This window comes from Penicillium daleae (assembly GCF_028827525.1).
Source record: "Penicillium daleae strain IBT 16125 chromosome Unknown utg000002l_segment0_segment0, whole genome shotgun sequence".
In the NCBI taxonomy this organism is placed as follows: domain Eukaryota; kingdom Fungi; phylum Ascomycota; class Eurotiomycetes; order Eurotiales; family Aspergillaceae; genus Penicillium; species Penicillium daleae.
This window is the reverse complement of record NW_026623150.1, coordinates 4,460,188-4,479,006: the sequence shown is the minus strand read 5'-3', so window position 1 is coordinate 4,479,006 and position 18,819 is coordinate 4,460,188. Positions and strand designations below refer to the sequence as shown.

Sequence of the window (18,819 nt, the reverse complement as noted above, 5' to 3'; positions counted from 1 at the left end):
GATTCCAGGGCACTGTGAAAACCCAGGGAACGACACTGCAGATCGACTCGCCAAAGAAGCCGCGCAACCGGGTAAAACCCACCCCTTCCGACCACTACTATCGAGGGAGAACGCGTTTGTCCGCAGCAAAATTTATGCCCAGTGGGGACAAGAGTGGAAGACAAGCACTAAAGGTGCTCACTTACGAAAGATAGACGCTGGCCTACCAGCGCGGTACACGAGAAAGCTCTACGGGAATCTACCTAGGAATCGCGCCTACCTGCTGACGCAGCTGCGCACGGGTCACAACTGGTTATCTACCTACGCGAAGAAATTCGGCTTCCGCGACGATGATCTGTGTGAATGCGGTGTGCAGGAGACAGTCGCCCACGTGCTGATGGAGTGCCCGAGGCTCCGCGAGCTGAGGGTAGAATTGAGACGGAAAGTTGGGGACGCGCTGAGTGGCGTGTCGAGTCTGCTGGGAGGCTCAAACGAAGGTGAGCAAGGTAAACCAGACATCGTCTCGAGGGCCAAGACGGTTCAGGCCGTATTGGACTTCGCCGAGGCGTCACAGCGGTTTCGCAGTCGTGCGCCATAAGGGCAGCCTAACAATGGGAGCGGCAATGGGCCACGAAAGGCCGTGACGAGGCTCTAAGTTCATGTCAGGAAGTGGATCATTCTCAATGTACATACTCGGATATATAGTTGTCGTATACTGCATATCGCTTCGGCGAGGGGCCAGTGTAAATGAATACTACTACTACTACTACTACTGTATCCCATTGTTCCACGTAATTCGGGGAAATGCTCAAGGAGACAGTCTGCTGACGGCACAAGCTCTGGCTTGACTCGCTGCTGTTGCCCAAATCACGATCGCGCTGGTCATTGGCAAGTCTGTGCACCTCCTCGGCGCATTCGAATCCGGCAGACAAGGGCAGATTGGCTGGATGGTCCATTGACACTGGTCTCTGATTTTGACTGGCGTGAGGAACGGCGTATTATATTCTTCACTGCCGGCTGCGATCAAATATTTATAGATGCTTAGCCGCCAGAAATCTTTGCCGTGGAAAAAGTTGGGAAAATTTTGGCCTTGAGCAAACGTTGAATTTGTTCCACCTGAAGATGTGATATTGGAAAAATCGCAGATGTGAGGCAGCCCAAGAATGATGGGTGTCCATCTAGTCGACATGCAAGGCTGCAATAACGGTGAAGCCACAGCCTGGTTGGGACCCGCCTCCCTCAAAATTTCCACGGTGTTGGCCGGAAGGCGGTGTCTGAAAGCGTCCTCCAGCCGGGTCTTCTGTAGATGGCTCTTATAAGGGCCTTGAATAATTTATTGATAGAAAGGGAACACATCCTATACTGATTAGAGAGCCATCTCTAACAGCTTCGTCCCAAGTCTTGCACCCCTTCCGAGATTCTACGGTAAGCATACGGCGATCATGACTCGCGTTACTCGTTTAGCTCAACATAAGGGTGCAAGTACAGCGGATGTTGGACCTCATACTCGACTGCAGCAGAACCAAGAGGCAGTATATCCAACAAAAATCCCACGAGGCTTAGTTGAGAACCAGCCTTTTCGAAGGAAGTATCCTTGTAGACAACGGCGGGCCGCTCCTCAAGGCCAGCGCGTGCCTGTCAGCAGAAAAGCTCGCGATTCATCTACCAAAGCCCTCAAACAGAGACGCCACATCTCCTTAAATTGCGTTCGGAGGGTTCAACCCGTCGACAGGTGGTCTGCTCGGCAGATATGGATGCATCGACTACGACCCAAACCTCACCGTCGATGTGTCTCTTGCCACGGACGGTCTCCGAGAGCCAGGTGCAGTCATTCATGAAATCGGTTTGACCAGTACACTCTTCGACTCTTTCTCGAAAGGTCCTCGAAACTCCATATACCTATTAACTTATTCTACTCTGTCGCATTTTCTTGGAGTATTCAGCACACTCGTAAACGAGAGCTTAAAGATAGCTTCTGTAGTAGATTTCTAAGGCCTCGGGTGATTCTTGAAATAGAAATAATGAGAATAAAAGGATATTGAGCATGAACTCGGGACATAAGATCCTCACCAAAGTCTTGGAGGGTACTGCAATTGGTAAGTCCACGTAAATCGGTTTGCTGACATTGTTCCTGGGACCTCCGTGGTCTCTCATAACGGGCTTCCAAAATTGCGCTTAAAGGTACCGGATGTCATGTTTTCGATCATAGCAATTACAACATCGAGTCTTGTGTTTCTCGTTACTTGCATCTGAAATCCTTGTGAGGCGGTGGTCCTTCAGGTTGCCTACTCAGAGCGTACCATATCCGTCTAGCTTTGAGATTTGCCTGGCTGTGGGAAGAGCGCTAGGTCTGACTGCTCTGATCGGTTGATCTGTTCCTGGGAACGTATGTTTGTTTTGACTCCATGCCATGCTCGATATGATCTCCCAATAGGGGTTTCAGGTCTATTGCTAGCTGGAGTGGATCCTGGGAGCATTCTAGGCGCGTGGAGCAGAAAATGTTCGGTCGTCTATAAGATGCATTGCCCTAGACGTATGCTTTCATCTCTGACAATTCTTCCTCAGCTCTTGCCAGAAGCTCTTCATGATGTTAGTAGGACTGCTGGGACTGCCGACGGAGCTCCTGTTTTGGATTTGTCAATATCTCGATTTGGATGACATACGAAGTCTATGTCTCGTGGGTCGCATACATTCTCCATTATTCCAGGAGGCGCTATTTCAATCGATGCAGACTGGCAAACAACCAGCCTTGTGGCGAGCCATAGCCCATGGAAATCTGAAAATGGCCGCCAAAGTTATAACTCGCAGCAAGCCAAACATCAACGCCGTATACCGCGGGCGGACCGCGCTATGTGTGGCGATTCAACGATACGACAGAACTGCCGTTGATTTCTTGCTGCAGCAGCCGACAATGAATCCTGGCACATCATGTTTATCTGATCCTGATATGCTGTCTTTCGCAGCGAGAAAAGGTGACCTTGGGTTGGTGGAACGATTACTTCGTTTTCCAGCGATAGACATCAACTGCCAGGACTATTGGGGAATGACACCGGCCATGCATGCACTTGCCTCTGGCGAATTTTACATTCTGCAGCTTTTCCTGTCAGATGATCGGATGGATGCAAACATCACCAATGACTGTGGCCATACTTTGCTGCATTTGGCAGTACAGAAAGCCGATACCGTATCGATCCAAATCTTGGTGCGCCATGCACGCGTCGACGTCAATGCCCGCGATTCGGAGGGCCAAACACCTCTTCACTTAGCAGCAAGCCAAGCCCGTCGCCATAAGCCCGACAGAATAGCTATTTCTTTATTGGATTCCGCCAGAGTTGACATCAATGCTCGGGATACTCAGGGTCGGACCCCTCTTTGGCGTGCGATTGAGAGCTCCGGCAATGATGTAGCACATATCATTCTGCAGAAGTCGAATGTAGACTTCTCCAGTGATCAGAACTCGATGATACCATTGGCCATTGCAATTAGAAGAGGGTGTGAAAGCATTGTGAAGCATATGCTACGTCATCCTAAATTCTCTATCCCGGACGTTCATAAAGCTTCAATTTCTCCAATGTGGGAAGCATGCCGTTCAGGGAACGCAAACATAGTCACTGAGCTCTTGCGCTGGAATGTGATTGATGTCAATCAAGTGGGCCCTACGGGAACCAGCCCGCTTCAGGTGGCTATCGTTGGGCAGCATGTGCCAATTGTTCGCCTTCTCTTAGGTGACGGCGACCGAGTTGCAGTCAACCACTTGGGGCCTCAGAAGTGGTCAGCACTTACCTTCGCTGCTGCCGCTGGGCATCGTGAGATTGTTAGTTTACTACTAAGCCATCCTCATATAGATCCCAACCACATCGACGACCTCGGAAGGCGCCCATTGTGGTGGGCCATCCACGGAAACCACTTGGAGGTGATGCAGTTGTTGTGCAGTGATCTTCGTGTCCAGAAGAGCCATAAGCTGAGAGAGCTTCGAAATCTTCAGCAGTAAAGATGACCAGCCAGCAGTGGCGGAGACATTAATATTTTCTACCATCAATCAATTCAGAATACAGTACACGAAAGCCAACATCTTCAAAACAGTCATGTTGGTGCGAAATTTAAATTGCTATTAGACCTCCACAGTAAATTCATTACTACAGTATCTAGTGTTTGGTTTATGAGAGAGTGGTGTATTGACGCTGAGTGACTTCCTTTAGGTGGCCGGAGTGATAGAACACCAGTAGGAGACGATGCAAGTATTAACCAATCCTCCCAGCGGGTGGTCGGCCGGATCAATAATACTATGTAGTAACTGCATGTTGATTCTCGTTCGGTGAACATGACCAAAATGTCTGTGACTTCCTCTTACTGTCGCTAGAGAAATCTGCGTTTCGCTGCAGTGATTTTGCAAGCTACCTCGAATATGACCAAAATCAGACATGCGTATCAGGAAATACAGTATGTATCAGCTTGCTCCATGCTACCGAGCGACTTAGATGCGCGGGCGAACATGTCGGAGCAAGTGGGAATAAGTCAAAAGCCAAACCCAAGCCCGCTTGATGCCCCTCATCGTATCTTCTCTGGCGCCCCTTTCTTTTAGGTGAGCTTCCGTAGCCGCCAAGTGCTTGCTTTCAGGATTGCCGGCGTGTATCAGCCATGTCAATGGTGTGCTGCCCTCATAGTCCATTGCATTGACATTTGCTCCTCGTTCCAGTAAAACCTTCGCAACGTGCATTGAGCCGTACTCAGCAGCCCAGGAGAGGGGAGTCCGCCCGTACATATCACGAGAATCAACATCTAGCTCGCTTTGTAGGAGGTAATGGAGGAGGTTGATACTATCCCCCATAGCAGCGTAATGAAGCAGAGACCTCTTAAAGGGATCTCGTCGTTTTAAGGCTCTCCGCGACTGAAGTGATGCATAGGACTGTTCGACAAACGAAACTAGATCTTTATTGAGAGATATTTCCCTGATTCCTTTCAGACAGTCAATTTCAGCGCCGATATTCGTACTGCTAGGGGTGTTTTTCATGGTCGTTGCAGGCAGTCAGGCTTGGAAGAATAGAACCCAAGGGGACGTAAGAAAGGTTCAAAGATCAATGAAAAGTCTGTAGAGATACTCAGAGTTTGAACAAAGAGAATCAAAAACCCAGGGAACCTCAAACCCAAGGCTACTGAGTAGTTCGAAAACTATAGTGTAAAGCACAAGCTTAGATGTTTGAGGTTTTATACCGTAGGTCTCGTTCGTTCTATCTGTCACAAGTTTCGGTCGGTAGCAGAAGATGAAAACAATGGGTTGCATATCCTAATCAAGGCTATATGGAGTTAATAGACGTCGCCACTGTAACGTTGAGCTGTAAACACCTGCACTAAGAGGTGGTTTGTTGACCTTGCGCAGTCATCCTCACTATCTCCGATGAATAATTGAATAATTACCCTGCGCTCCATCTCTTTTCAGCTGGGTATGTTGATAAAAGATCCTGCTAGCTAAGATGAATCATACTGTGTTCAACGTTGGCCCGGCAAAGTGGTCTTCATTCTCCGAAACGTACTGTGCTTTTTTAAATAAGCTGCTGTGCAATTTTCAGATATAAAATCAAGCTCGCAGTTCAATCTTTGTCTTCAGATAATAAAAGTGACCGTAATACTATGGCGCCTCCAGGCAAATCACAGAAAAGCAGCGGGATTCCTCCCAAGGGCCCCGAAACCAGAGCGAAGAAAGCTGAGCTTGCTGAAAAGCTACAACAGATCGAGAAAGATGCTGAAAGCGGAAAGCTATCTGGTGCGAAATTAGAGACTGCCCGAGCGCAGATCAATGAGCCGGAACCCACTAATAGCGAACAAGAGGTGGAACCTCATTCAAAACCACCCTTCAATGCCCAAGATGTTTCGCCTGTGTCTAACCATCTCAATGGCGATGGCGAAAATGAGCCCGTCGAGCCGAACGATACGCCGATGGATACGAGCGCGGACGTGACAAGACCAGTCAAGAACATGGTGCCAGATCCAGCGGAAGGCTTTGACGATAGGTCTTTGATCGTCAGGTTTAACAAGCTGGCCACCACGAACGGTCAGCGCGGTGGTCAGCCGGAGGCATGGTGTAAACGTGGAACCTCGAGAAAAGTAATCATTCGACTAGGGCCTCCCGAAGCGGTCAAGTACGTGTTCCGATCAGCAAAAGGATATAATCTGAGAAATTTGCCAGAGGCCTCTTATAGTGCCTCTCGGATAACCCAGATATGGGATGTCGATGAACATGGAAATAGGCACCGCCGCTACACTGCGGAAAACATTGACGGAATTATTGGCGTTGCAATCCAAGAACGTGCCGATCCAGATCGTGAGTACAAAAACGCACCTACAACTTATCTTAAAGTTGTATTTGTCAACATCTGGGAAGAGGATCAACACAAACTCACAAATGGCCTCGCTTGGATCCCGAAAGCTGACCTGGATCCGCTATATGAGGATGAAGAGATAATGGCCGTGATCAACACAGTGTGGGATCAACAGGAGGAACGATATAACCAGCATGAAAAGGAGGCTGGAGGGGATGATTTTGATCGTCTTCCATCTGTCTGTCCGCTAGAGGTATTCAAGCGCGAGAAAAGATCCCGTACTCGCTCGGCTTCACCTAGAACATCCTTAGAAAATGCAAGACCCTGGTCAGGCGCAAAACGGGGTGCCACGGCAACCCCAACGAAACTAAACAAGATCATGCGTGAGTCTTCGGATCGAGATGTTAAGCAGGAGCCAGAGGAAGACAGTCTTTTTGTCCAACAACCTAAAGAAACGGGAGAGCCGCCTCTGTCGTCAACCGTCGCCGATCTGCCCAGCGATGCGCAGAAAGCTGAGAAACGAGAGCCACTCCGATTCAACAAATGGACTTACATAGCGGAATTAAGACGTTCAGAGAAGTGGGACACTATGAGTGAAAAAGAAAAGGCAAAGCGCATGGCCAAAGCGCTTGCAAGATATCACCACTACAGAGAAGAACGGCTCAGAATGGGCGATATTGAAGAACCAGACGATGACGATGAGGAGGAGGAAATTCAGAAAACGTAGATTAGAGCTTTTGAAGTGAGGTATGCAAAGGAACAGATTGATGTCGCGGGCGACACTGAGCTTACTGCGATTTACTATTGTACATGTCAGTTTTGAATTTGTTTGTTCCAACATTGGAAATTTTGATTTACAGCAGGAAGAATTGATTTACATTGTTTAAGAGTCTCTTTGAAAGGCTGAATTGTAGTGCTGTGCCATTAATTTTGCACCGTCATCATTCGGATTCCAACGAGAACCCATTTTCATACGTTATAATGTAGTCGTAATTTAGGTTAAAAGAAAGAGTGTGTGCCTGGGATACGCATATTCTAGTGGGGGATTATAAGCTTGAAATGAGTCAAGTCAGCTGTGGACAAAATCTGCTCAAGGCCGGCGTCTAGATCCGGCCGGGATGCTGAGAAGGGCAGAAGCCTTCCAAGAAGGAAGTCTCGTCTAATTCGATTTGCGAGTACCACTTGAAAAGTTTAATATTGATGTCACCTGTACCATTCCCCACCGTTTGGTTCCTGGATCAGAGCCCTAAAGCTCCCAGGAGCACAAATTTACTTTGAGTGGTTTTCAAATTCAGTTTAATCCTATTGTTCTTGATTAAAATTGCTATAAAAACGTCCTTGACTGAAGGGTGTCCAGCAACGCATCCGCAGTACGATCACGTTTAAATCTGGCCATGGTGTGTATTATCTGCTTTTCTCTTAACCGCCGGCAATCGAAGAATGGGAAGAACTAAGACTTTCTAGACAAACTTACCGAACTTACCGAATGAGCTTATGGAGTTGATTGTATTCTACTTAGATGTGGAAGACGTGACTTCTTTGACGCGATCCTCGGTTCAACTCTTCTCCAAGTTGCGGCTCTTCACCCTCCGGTTGAATATCAAGTATCGCAACAGCAACCTGCTCCACCTAGCAGCAAAGTGCAACAATCGTCTTCTCTTCCAGGACTTGATTAACCACGGGGCCAATATCAACTCGTTTTACCGAGGAGAGACTGTTTTGATGAGAGCGATCAAGCACTCGTCAGTGGCTGTGATTAAGCTCTTATACAAGCAGCCCAATTTGGACACCCGCCTAAAGAACAGCAAACAGAAAGATGCCCTGTGGTATGTCGTCAGATACGCCGGATTTAGTATCGCTAAGAATCTATTGGAGAAGGTCTTGCATCAATCTGGCCTTGCTCTTCACAAGCAATATGGGCAAGCAGGGACGGCGCTACACTTGGCGGTCTTCTGGGGCCGAATTGGCATTGCACGAATGCTATTGCTACGCGGAGCCAACCTTGATATCAAGAACTATGTCGGCCACTCTCCACGAGATTTGGCGATTCAGGCAAACCGGGCTCCGATGGTGGAGTTGATAACATCGCACCCTCTGCTTCCTGTAGCCTTTCGGCAACAAATTCTGGAGAGCGACGATTTACCCCTACACCAAGCCATATCATATGGCTCACCCAAGGCAATCAAACAACTTCTCGGGGAAAGAAAAGACGATCTGCAAAGGTATGATCGGAACGGTCACACACCGCTCGATCTTGCCGTGCGAATGAATTCCCCTGGACTGGTCGATCTTCTCCTGAGCCATCCCGGTATCGATCCCAATCCCATTAGCAAGAATGGCAACACGCCGCTATGGATGGTGTCAGGCTCACAGTACGATGAGATTACAAAACGGTTTCTCCGGCATGAAGGTGTGGACATCAACTTCATCGGTGGTCGCGGGAAGTATGACACGCCCCTGAGCTCTCTACATCACGCCATACTGAGGCTAGATACAACGATTCTACAAGCCTGGCTGGAGACACCGGGGGTTGATGTGAATCAAAAGGCCGGAGGGCAATCCCCTCTGGAACTCGCTGTAAAGTTCGGGCGAAATGATGCGTTGAAAATGCTCCTCGACTTCCCGGGTATTGCCCTCAATGCGAGAGGAGGAGATCCACCTCTTTGCCAAGCCGTGGAGATTGGGACGCTGAAGACGGTCCAGCTACTTGTGAGTCAAGATGAAAAGTTGTTGGTCAACGAGCGCACCTGCTTGATTGGAGATACCGCCCTGTGCATCGCGGCCCGCCATGGAAACGTAGAGATTGTGAGGGCACTATCACAGCACGTTCACCTCAATCCAAACTTGGAAAATAATCATTTTGAGCATCCGTTGCTCCTAGCAGCTAGGCGAGGAAACACACAAGTGGTCAGCGAACTGCTTCAAGACAGCAGGTTGTCGACCCGCTCCATGAAGGACGCGAGTCGGACGGGGAACAGCTTAGTGAGAAGCGCTATTCAACATCAGATCGACTTGCACCGACGTTTCGAAGAACCGGCCAAAGAATGATAGTAAAGCGGTTCTCTCCGAAAGTATAGCGAATCTGAATATCTACAGTACCAATATATCTCCGTCTATGACTGTAGATGATGATGATTATTTCTTTTACCCTAATACCTCGCAAATTAGTTTGAATCGGACACTAGGAAAGAAAGCTTCTCTGGGAAAGAGGAACATTTTTTGAAATTCTCCGTTCTATACAGTACCCACACGTAATAACTACCTCAGGGTCAAATGCAGTGAACACGTACTTGAGCCTCTCTCCGGGCTAAAGATGCTCAAACCTGACTGATAAAGGTGTTATCAAAATTTAAAAGCGCCGTAATATTTCCCATTGCTTACGTTCCCTCTAGGTGGTACACCACGATCTGAACTCAGCACCAAGATCGGCATCAACCGTGGTCTAGCACGACGTCATTTAGACTGCGGACAAAATGTGACTTTCAGATCTGTACCAACATTGCAAGCCTTAGTTGCATAGTTGTCGTTAGGTTGGTAGTAGGTTGATTCACATCGATATACATGAACTGGGCAATTAATTGTTGGACATCCACTATAGCTTGGCTCAATCCGGACTCCATACTCAGTATTCGATGGGTCATTGATTTTCGAAAGATCATAATAGACCATGTCGAGGGGGCGACAATCAGTGGTGTTCTCATTTCCGAAACAAGCACTGTACTCTATCTGGGTGACCTTGGAGCTTCTCCACACTGTTGAGACTTTGAGGGAGCTTCCTACACCATCGACCGTGAGGCGAAATGGCTGAGAGAGCTTGTGTTGGGGGTTAAGCTCAGTGTCCAGGTATGTGCTGTGTGCTACTCCAACGTATAGAGGAAAGCGGCAATTATTGTGCAAAATGATATTGCCACGCCCTTGGTTAGCTAAGCAGATGGGCGGCGCTAACCAGACGAACAGGCCGAGTGCCCATCGTACGGTACTTTCCACCCGCATGGTACAGAAGGAACATGTCCTCGCAGTCCATCATTGAGAGGCATATAAATACAATTCTCGCTGGTGCACCGGATGAGATGTTTCAACGTTGACACAACAGCCAGTGCACAAATAGATAGGAATGGCTCTAGGCGGAAAATATCATGAATGCGTCCTATGGTATATGTGTATATCATATTTGAGGGGTAGCCCATCTCTATACGGGACCATCAACCAACGGGAGACCATCCTTGACGGCGTTTATCAACCCAGTGGGCAAACCGCGAGTCTTCATCATGCATAATCTGTCCATGATTATTCTATTCTAGTCTTCCCAACAGGGCTTGCGCTGTTAAAGTTGAATAGAGAAGAAATATTGACTATAAAGTAACAGCCCCATCCTGTCCATTTCTCCCAGATCATCTCATAATGGACGCTTCAACTCAGCCATCCGTGGATGAATGTGAGCGTGAAGGCATGTTGCAGCCAGGACAACCAGGTCCAGGCGAGGTTGAGATTCCCAAGGTTCTCCAGACCTCTTCGGTAAGACCCCCCTCCCCGGTATCTAGAGAATCTCGCTGACGGCAGCAGTCCCACGTCCGTGACGTAGACGCAGAAGAGGAGAAACGAAAGTTAGCTGTGGAACCGTTCCGTGCGGTCCTTGAGGCCTTAGCACAGATGGAGCACGATGACCCTAAAGCGGCGGCTCAGGGTGCTCGTTTGTTGAGCCTCTTCCGCCGTCTGTGGGAGTCGTCAGTTTCCAAACAGATCGACAGTCAGCGTCTTGAAGTGGGTAATCAACAGTTGCGAGCCATGAGTTCGCAGCTGCAGCTCGAGGGAAACCAATTGAAGAACACCCACGATGACCAGCTTTATCATTTTCATGCCTTAGAGCAGAAGCTGATGGATGCTCGGCGGGGGATGTTTCGCTTACTCAACGAGTGGAGCAGCACCTCCAGCGGGGGCTTGAATGTCTCGCCTGAAGATTCACAAGGAGGGAATAATGACACGGAGAGATTGCCATAGTAGAAGGGTCGGGAACTGGCTCGTCAGCACTCTTGAGGATCCACATAGAGGCAAGCCTGAGAAAGCTGTACATGGGTATTCGCTAGGCATACTCTTATGATATGTATGAAATATGTTATAGTATAGCTGTGGGATGACTCGTGAAAGCAACACACTCTCTCTGTGACTATATATTTTACTATGACCCACGGTTCAAATTTCAGAAAGAACATTTCTCAAGGCGTACGGCTAGATCTCCGCAATCACTTCTTTGTAGATTACAGTACCTCTTAGTCGCCCGCATCACCCACCCCACGATGACAATTTCCTTGAAGCGGACCCATTTACAGAGTAATATGACCTGTGAGAAAGCAAGTGTCCTTTGCCGTATTCATTGCGTATGCGGCAGCTCTCATGCACACGTACTCCACGATCTGAGGCGCGCTCTTGCATCCATAGAGCTACAATTGGCCACTTTACCCTGAAGAAGCAGCATAAGTGAAGAGAGCAGAACAATTGGAATCTGCAGCTACTACAGTCAGCACGGGTTCAAGTATAAGGAGACTCGTATGGCTTACCTCTAGCAATAATAACCAGCGGTCCAAGACAACACCAATGACGGCGACGACTAAAAGAAGAAGTGATAGAATCGAAAGCACAATCGCGATGTAGCTTACTTGGACTCGAGCTGGATACCCCCGCAGGGTTCGCCCTCGTAGCCACCAGTAGAAACCAGACATGGCAAGATAATCGAAACAGAGCAGAGAGGCCACTCCAAACCACATGGAGGGGTCCTTAAAAGTACCTACCATCATGGCTGCAATCTTACTCAAAGTAGAGCATGCGACAAAACACAGCAACCCGATTGTAAAAGGATGAGGAGCGCTATCCAATCCGATCAGCTGGAGACTGATTCGGCAATACTGATGCGTTCGTGTTAGCTCTGATCTACCAGCACAACGTTGCTTCGCATTACCCAAGGAATCGGTATGAGCACCGAAATGATTCCTCTTAAAAGAGCGACACCAACACTGTAGTCATTGGCATTGCTGCAGGTCAAAGCCAAGCTTACAATAGAACAGCCAAAAAGTATGATCCATTGCGCTAGATCCACGATTTGTAGTCGATATTCAGGGTGTCGGGCATGCAAAATTGCAATCCGTATGCCATTTACGACCGATAAGATTGTTGTCAAAACGGAGTACTGGATAGCTTCGGACCACATGGTGATGCCGAGAAAGAAATGTAGGGCTGCCTAGGAGACACTTGCGATCGTTATAAATTAAACAACCGCCCATACTGTACTGGGAACGGTTATTTTTGGACCTGGGAGCATCAAAGGTGATTCCTGGAAAACGAGAACTTGGGCTCTGGGAGCCTATAGAGCTCTGGGAACACTACCTACGCTCCCAGGGCCTAGCCGCGAGTACCCAGGAGCGAGAGGGCCCTTCCCAGGAGCATGGATTCTTTCCCCAGGTGAAAAAAGGCTGTATATGGCTTCGAAGCTTTGTCACCTGAAAAGTATGATATATACCGTGGTGAGCGGAGTAATTGGGATGAAATATTACAGAGATATCTCCTTCAACGGCCGCCAAACATCCCCCAATTCCCGCTGTCAACTCATCAAACCCACTGAGGTCTCTCTTGAAACGTGATCGCAAAGCAAGCGCAAAATGGATGCCGTCAGTCTTGAAATCAATGACGGCCCCGGGTCTGACATTCAGTCTGTATCTATGGACATGTCTGAGCGTCAGTTGATTGTTTTATACATCCAAAACCCCTTGAATGCACTTGTTACGCTTTCCCGACATATTCTGATTTGTGATGGTACGTTGAGGGCCAATGTGAATTGATCCATACTGATGGGTATAAAGGGTCATGGGAATTGAGTGCATCGCGCGTTGACGATAACCCATTATGTGTGCAAAAAATGATCCAGGGAAGCCATTTATACATTGGAGACTTCGGAGAATGGCATCGTGTGATATTCAACGTGAAGCACGCCGACACGGGTGTGGCATTACAAATTACAGCATGGTTGAAACAGGAAATGAGCAGCGACTCATTGGGTCAGTGATTTTCAAGGTCGTATAATGAACAGGAGCAGTGTTGGACGCTAGTCTTGTATGCAGAATGACGGAGATATTGTTAAGCAAAGCCACTGGGTTTCAACCTCCCCTAACTGGATGTCTCAATATCAAAAGCTGTATAGGGTGTCCTGAAGTCCCGAAATTAATGCAACTAAAGACGTAGATGAAGCTTTATCTGGGGCTCCGTGACTACAGTAGCTCACGAGGACGGTATAGAGCTATGACTGGCGCCGAGTACAGGCTTTATCGGACGAGTAGAATGACATGAGAACCCAATCATACAGTGTGACAGAATAGAGGACTAATCCTCAACAGCCTTCTACGACTTTTGGTACAGTGCTATTATGCACCGTACGAGGCAGAGTGTGACTTATTTTTCCCAGTGGAGTTGTTTCAATGCAATCATCCTCCCAAAATAAGGATCTTGGCCTTCTTGACGAGAGAGATCATCTCGGCAGAAACTGCCTTTCATCCGTGCTAAAGGCCGCTCGGCCAACTACAGAGCCAACTCAACCAGTATGCGGCCCGAAACTAAGGGTGACGCTTATAAAATTACGGATCCTGGGGGCCGGTTGGATTGTCTCCAGGAACACAGGATCGTCCCCCAGGAACGCTGCCAGGCGCTCCCCGAAGCGTCTGAGATCCTGGAACTCAATGCCGACGCCCCTGGGAACGCATAGTCTACTCCCAGGATCCCTTCATTGACTCCTAGAACGCCACGTTTCTTAGAGAGAGATGTTTACATCTGCTGACGTTTATCGTGTATCCCACCTCAGGAGCATATAAACTGTGCGAGTATCTCAGAAAGCCCATTCTGATTCATGACTTCAACTCTCAAGCGTATCAGCTTCAATATTACGATATGCCTCCACAAAGAACAGCGAAAGCGCGGTTTTTGACCGCTGTCTCTCCTCCAGCCGCTCGATTAGCCCCGCTCCCAAACAATCATCCACGGTTTCCGTGGGAGACAAAGAACCACTATTCATCAGAGCAGCGCACGAAGCGCGTTGATGGACGGCTAGAGGCGATAATTCTTCAAATCTCCGGGGAATTCCATAGGCTATCCAGTGCATATCAAAATCTGCTCAATACGAATTATCAACTGCAGGTTGAGATACAAAATGGAAAAGATGAACAGGCCAAACTTGAAGCCCACATGAGATACCAGAACCGTTGCCTTGAACAGGAGAAGCAACGGGCTTGGCATCTTGAAGAACGGGTTAATAAATTGGAGGTGGAGCTGGCATCTCAGAACGTGGGAGCACTTTCAACCGACCTAAGTGGGCCTGTTTGTGGAGACGAGAGGGCGCGATCCTCGCCCGCAACGGTGGAATGAAAATGAAGAACGCAGTCGGGCGTTTAATCTTCTGCGGCCGTTTAACTAGCTACCGTTGTCTCGCTTTATTTGACCACCGTCCTCGCCTTTTGCCCTTGTCTTTCTCGCCTTATCTATCTGTTAAGATCGGCAATCCGCACGGCAAAATAGATTGTTTGATCTAGATGCATACGAATCCTTGATTAATGAGAACAATGAAGATGGTAACCATTAACAACCCTCAGTGGACCCTCTACGCCTTCATATAGTCCAGTAGCCACATTCCCACCCGCGAGGTCCGGGATGGCAGTTCAGGATGCACAAGACTGCATCCAGGCTCCTCGCTTGGCTCTCCAATCTCTCGGCTCCTGAACTTTACAGCATCAGTGCCGCTTGCGTGCTCATCCTCTGGTTAATCTACTGGCTCGGCAGAGATGTCGGTCGGTGGGGATGGAGGCGCTGCCATGGCGCGCTCTGGCTGGCTTCCACGTCGCAACAGCCCAGCGCGTGGCGACGCTTGCTGTTTGTCTCTTTACCTCGAACCTTGCAGTGGATTGACATATCAACATATCTACAGGCACTGACGGTGGCGTTGCTACTCGCTGCCAATCTCGTTGGGATCGGCTTCCGAACACATTCCTGGCCAGAAGCGCAGAAACGGGCGGGGGCGTTGGCAGTCGTCCACTTTCTCCCCTTGTGCACCGGCATAACATTTGGCCTCCCAGCAGATCTCCTGCACATGAACCGTCAGACTTTCGCGTGGCTGCATCGGTGGTTTGGCCGCCTTTGCACCCTCCAGTCGCTGCTACATGGCTCCGCGATAGTGTCTATCGCCCAAACGTCCACTCTGGCCACATTCGGGTACATAGTCCCACTCGTCGTATGTGAGCTACATAGCTGCAGCTAAAACCCCTGATGATCGGATTGTGGGTGATTGAGCTGACATTTTCCAGGCAGGGTGTTCTCTTTTTCTCGTCATGCTGATGACCCTTCACGCGATCCGGCAGCGCCATCCGCAAGTCGTGATGAAATGTCATTATGCACTAGCAGTCATGGCCATTGGCGCCCTTGTTTATCATCTCGCCGAACGGCACTCGCTATATCGCTGGTACTTACTGGGAGCGATATGTTTGTGGCTCCTTGCCAGCTTCACGGTTTGTCTGCTGACCGTGTTGGCCTATAAGCCGTGGCAAAAATCTACCTACGAAATCACCATGAACGCACCAAATCGGCTTTTGTGGCTTGATATCACGGTCCCTGCCGGATGGAAGATGCGACCGGGGCAGTACGTGCAAGTGTGGCTGCCCCGTTCGGGTACGCGCGCTCGCCTGCAGCTGCTCCTCTTCTACGTGGCCGTCTGGGAAGAGGACGAGATTGACAGCCGAGGGCGCATCCACATGGTGGCTCAACCTCGGTCCGGCCTCACTACCAAGCTCTACCAGACAGCTTTGCACCGGGCGGTGCTGGCCAGGAACATGGCAGAACAAGCGAATAGTGATCGAAAAGTCCTTGATCCGCAAAGTCTGGACCCAACCCTGAGACAGCCTGCCGTCGTCCTTGGGCCGTACGGGTGCGCCGATGACTTCTCCCGCTTCGGCACCGTCCTATTCATCGTCGAGGAAGTGGGATTCTTCCGAGTCCTTTCATATATTGGAATGCTCGTAGAGGCTAGCCGTAAGCGCCAGGCGATGGTGCGGAAACTCGAGATCATTTGGCAGGGCGGGGTCTTCGGTATGATGTCCTCACCCCGGCCTAGTCTATAATTTGGAAGGCTTGACCAAACAGGAGGTTGATCATTTTCTCGCAGACTATCCGCGGTGGCTGGTCCTCTGGTTCCAACGAATGTTTGATCTTGACAAAGAAGGATTTAATGTAAGTACCCCAGCGGTGCAGATTGCGTGCTGTGCGTTTTCGGTGCTGACGGTAGCCAGATACTCAAAATTCACATCTACTGCTCACAAACGAGCTCAGATGGCAGCCCGGAGCGCTCTGTCAACACTGGCAATCGCGTTTGCTATTATGAAGGATCAGCAGACGTGAGGAAAGAAGTGTCACGATATGTCCAGGATCAGACTGGGGATATGGCTGTGGCAGGTGCGTCTCTACTGGTATTTCTGTTTTCGTGGATAATCGTCCGCTTTGAGTATCTACTTACTTGAGCACAAAGTATGCGCAGGACCGTTGATCTCCAACACTGTTCGGCAGATTATTCAACCTCACGCTAGCCATCGCCTCCAATTGGTCGGTCTTGATCTGGGGCCTTGCCACCGATGGCCGCGGAAGAACTATCCGGAGAATGGTACAAGGGCCCCACTCCCTACGCGGGTCTCCGAGCCTCAAGAACTTAGGATGAGATTGACTCGACCAGCTCATCAAATCGAGCTTCCGCCTACGGCTTTGCAAACTTACCCACGGCGGCATGTGCATGGATCTTCAGAAAACGGCATAGGTCACCAATTAAGTAACCATGATAAGTGGGTGGCACACAAATTGGCCGAGGGACAGAGGTCTGTATAGAGAGAGAGAGAGAGAGAGAGAGAGAGAGGCTGAGAGAGAGAGGCTCGTGTTCGTACAGCACACAGCTTACGAGTCATTAATGAAATCAATCAGTGTAAATTTGGCCATGCACCAGATAAAATAGGTCAGCAATTGTCTCATTAAATACTGTCTGCTCTACACTATCCCTTGTAAAACTTTGGCCGTGTATCCCCGACATGATCTGCTGCCTCGTTCGCCGGAAGTTCGTACAGTACGGGCAGGCCCCCACAAGATATCTCACATCTGGCCGACTTGACTATCGCGCAGTTCGTCCGACGTCGCGAGCAAATGCCAACTCGAGGAAATTCAACTGGGTCCTTGTAGTGTTTGATATGGTACGAGGCTGATCGGTGGCCATGACACCGTTCGCATTGAAGCTCGAGAATCGGCAGCTTCACTTGTCGCGCATGACCAGTTGCCTCTGCTGCTTGATTGCCCAAGTGCCTTTCGCCTCTCACTGAGTGATTGTCGCTACCACTCATGGTGAAGGACTCTATGAAAAATCTGGCTCTGCTCGCCGCTCGTGAGAAAGTAAGACAAATAACCAGCAGAACGGAATCTAGCCATACCTCGCGTTCACCCACAACCCAGTTCCATGAAACCAATGCATGTTCGCACCGTGACAATGTCCAAGATAATTGAGAAAAAAGAGTAACCTAGGACACCAGCCATAATGGAAGGGCCCGACTGCGGCCAATACCTTTTGTAGACACACAATCATAAAAATTGCACTCGTAAGAAATCGTGTTTAGTCAGATGTCGCATCGTGTATGTAGATACATTGCGGCTTGAGCGATGAACAACGCCCATGTGAACATGAGAGTCGCCCATTTAGCACCTGTGCGATAGCAACGCACCATGGCTGTTATGGCTATATGGCCGTCTGTTCACTTTGCCAACGGTCAAGCAGGGTCCTGCTCCATCACTTAACCGTTGGGAATAAACTTTCTCGGCCTGAACGGTTGCCGTCTGACGAATTACATTTCAACATTCACTTCAAATTTACAACGTATGATGCTAAGACATCAGCTTTGCCGCAAACCCTCATCTCCCGAAGTATCGGATGGGGTGTCTACCCTCAACGTTTATACAGAATGACGCTGGCTCAAACAAATTATATCCACCCCACCATTCCGGACCAGTCAGATATAATCATGAAACTCCAACAGCTTATTTCCATCATAGTGAAGTTTACGCTGGTGACAGAGTCAATCGGGACTAAAAATGTTTGTGGTGCTGATCAGCGCTCTGATTGTTATGGTTGTCACGCCCGGCCTGGCCGCCGCATCACGTGCGTCGCCGCGGAACATTCCCACGGCTAACGTAGGTTGCCCATTTTTATCTTTTAACCAGTAGCCATGTTAATGGTATCTAGGTGTTGTCCACACCCTTGACGCTCTTCGCTTGGGATGAGCCAAACTGCCGTGGAAACAAGGCCTATACCGAATTCAATTGGACCTCGTTCAATCACACAAGTTTTGACAGTAACATGTCAACTTTTCTTGTGTCTCGCAGCTTTCGACTTAATCGTACATTGGAAGAACAAGAGCAGCTGGATATTTCGGTGACCAATGATAACTCCACGTGGTATCCGGACAAAGAT

At 49.0% G+C, this 18,819-nt stretch overlaps 6 protein-coding genes across 6 annotated transcripts; 5 read left to right on the top strand and 1 right to left on the bottom strand.

Moving 5' to 3' along the window:
* Positions 1-2,704: 2,704 nt before the first annotated feature.
* On the top strand, positions 2,705-3,970 carry N7458_002550 (ankyrin repeat domain-containing protein; the record flags this gene model as incomplete). Its single annotated transcript, XM_056905933.1, has 1 exon — positions 2,705-3,970. The coding sequence occupies one exon, from the start codon at positions 2,705-2,707 to the stop codon at positions 3,968-3,970; it is 1,266 nt and encodes a 421-aa protein (XP_056770040.1).
* Positions 3,971-4,453: 483 nt separating this feature from the next.
* N7458_002549 (ankyrin repeat domain-containing protein) lies at positions 4,454-4,990 on the bottom strand (the record flags this gene model as incomplete). Its single annotated transcript, XM_056905932.1, has 1 exon — positions 4,454-4,990. The coding sequence occupies one exon, from the start codon at positions 4,988-4,990 to the stop codon at positions 4,454-4,456; it is 537 nt and encodes a 178-aa protein (XP_056770039.1).
* Positions 4,991-5,607: 617 nt separating this feature from the next.
* N7458_002548 (uncharacterized protein) lies at positions 5,608-7,023 on the top strand (the record flags this gene model as incomplete). The annotated part of the gene is made up of 1 exon (XM_056905931.1): positions 5,608-7,023. One exon carries the CDS (start codon positions 5,608-5,610, stop codon positions 7,021-7,023), a length of 1,416 nt encoding a protein of 471 aa, XP_056770038.1.
* Positions 7,024-7,790: 767 nt separating this feature from the next.
* On the top strand, positions 7,791-9,344 carry N7458_002547 (ankyrin repeat domain-containing protein; the record flags this gene model as incomplete). The annotated part of the gene is made up of 1 exon (XM_056905930.1): positions 7,791-9,344. The coding sequence occupies one exon, from the start codon at positions 7,791-7,793 to the stop codon at positions 9,342-9,344; it is 1,554 nt and encodes a 517-aa protein (XP_056770037.1).
* Positions 9,345-10,697: 1,353 nt separating this feature from the next.
* On the top strand, positions 10,698-11,294 carry N7458_002546 (uncharacterized protein; the record flags this gene model as incomplete). Its single annotated transcript, XM_056905929.1, has 2 exons — positions 10,698-10,811; positions 10,860-11,294. 2 exons carry the CDS (start codon positions 10,698-10,700, stop codon positions 11,292-11,294), a joined length of 549 nt encoding a protein of 182 aa, XP_056770036.1.
* A 3,700-nt stretch (positions 11,295-14,994) lies between these two features.
* On the top strand, positions 14,995-16,837 carry N7458_002545 (ferredoxin reductase family protein; the record flags this gene model as incomplete). The annotated part of the gene is made up of 4 exons (XM_056905928.1): positions 14,995-15,558; positions 15,632-16,409; positions 16,486-16,550; positions 16,610-16,837. The coding sequence occupies 4 exons, from the start codon at positions 14,995-14,997 to the stop codon at positions 16,835-16,837; spliced, it is 1,635 nt and encodes a 544-aa protein (XP_056770035.1).
* Positions 16,838-18,819: the final 1,982 nt, after the last annotated feature.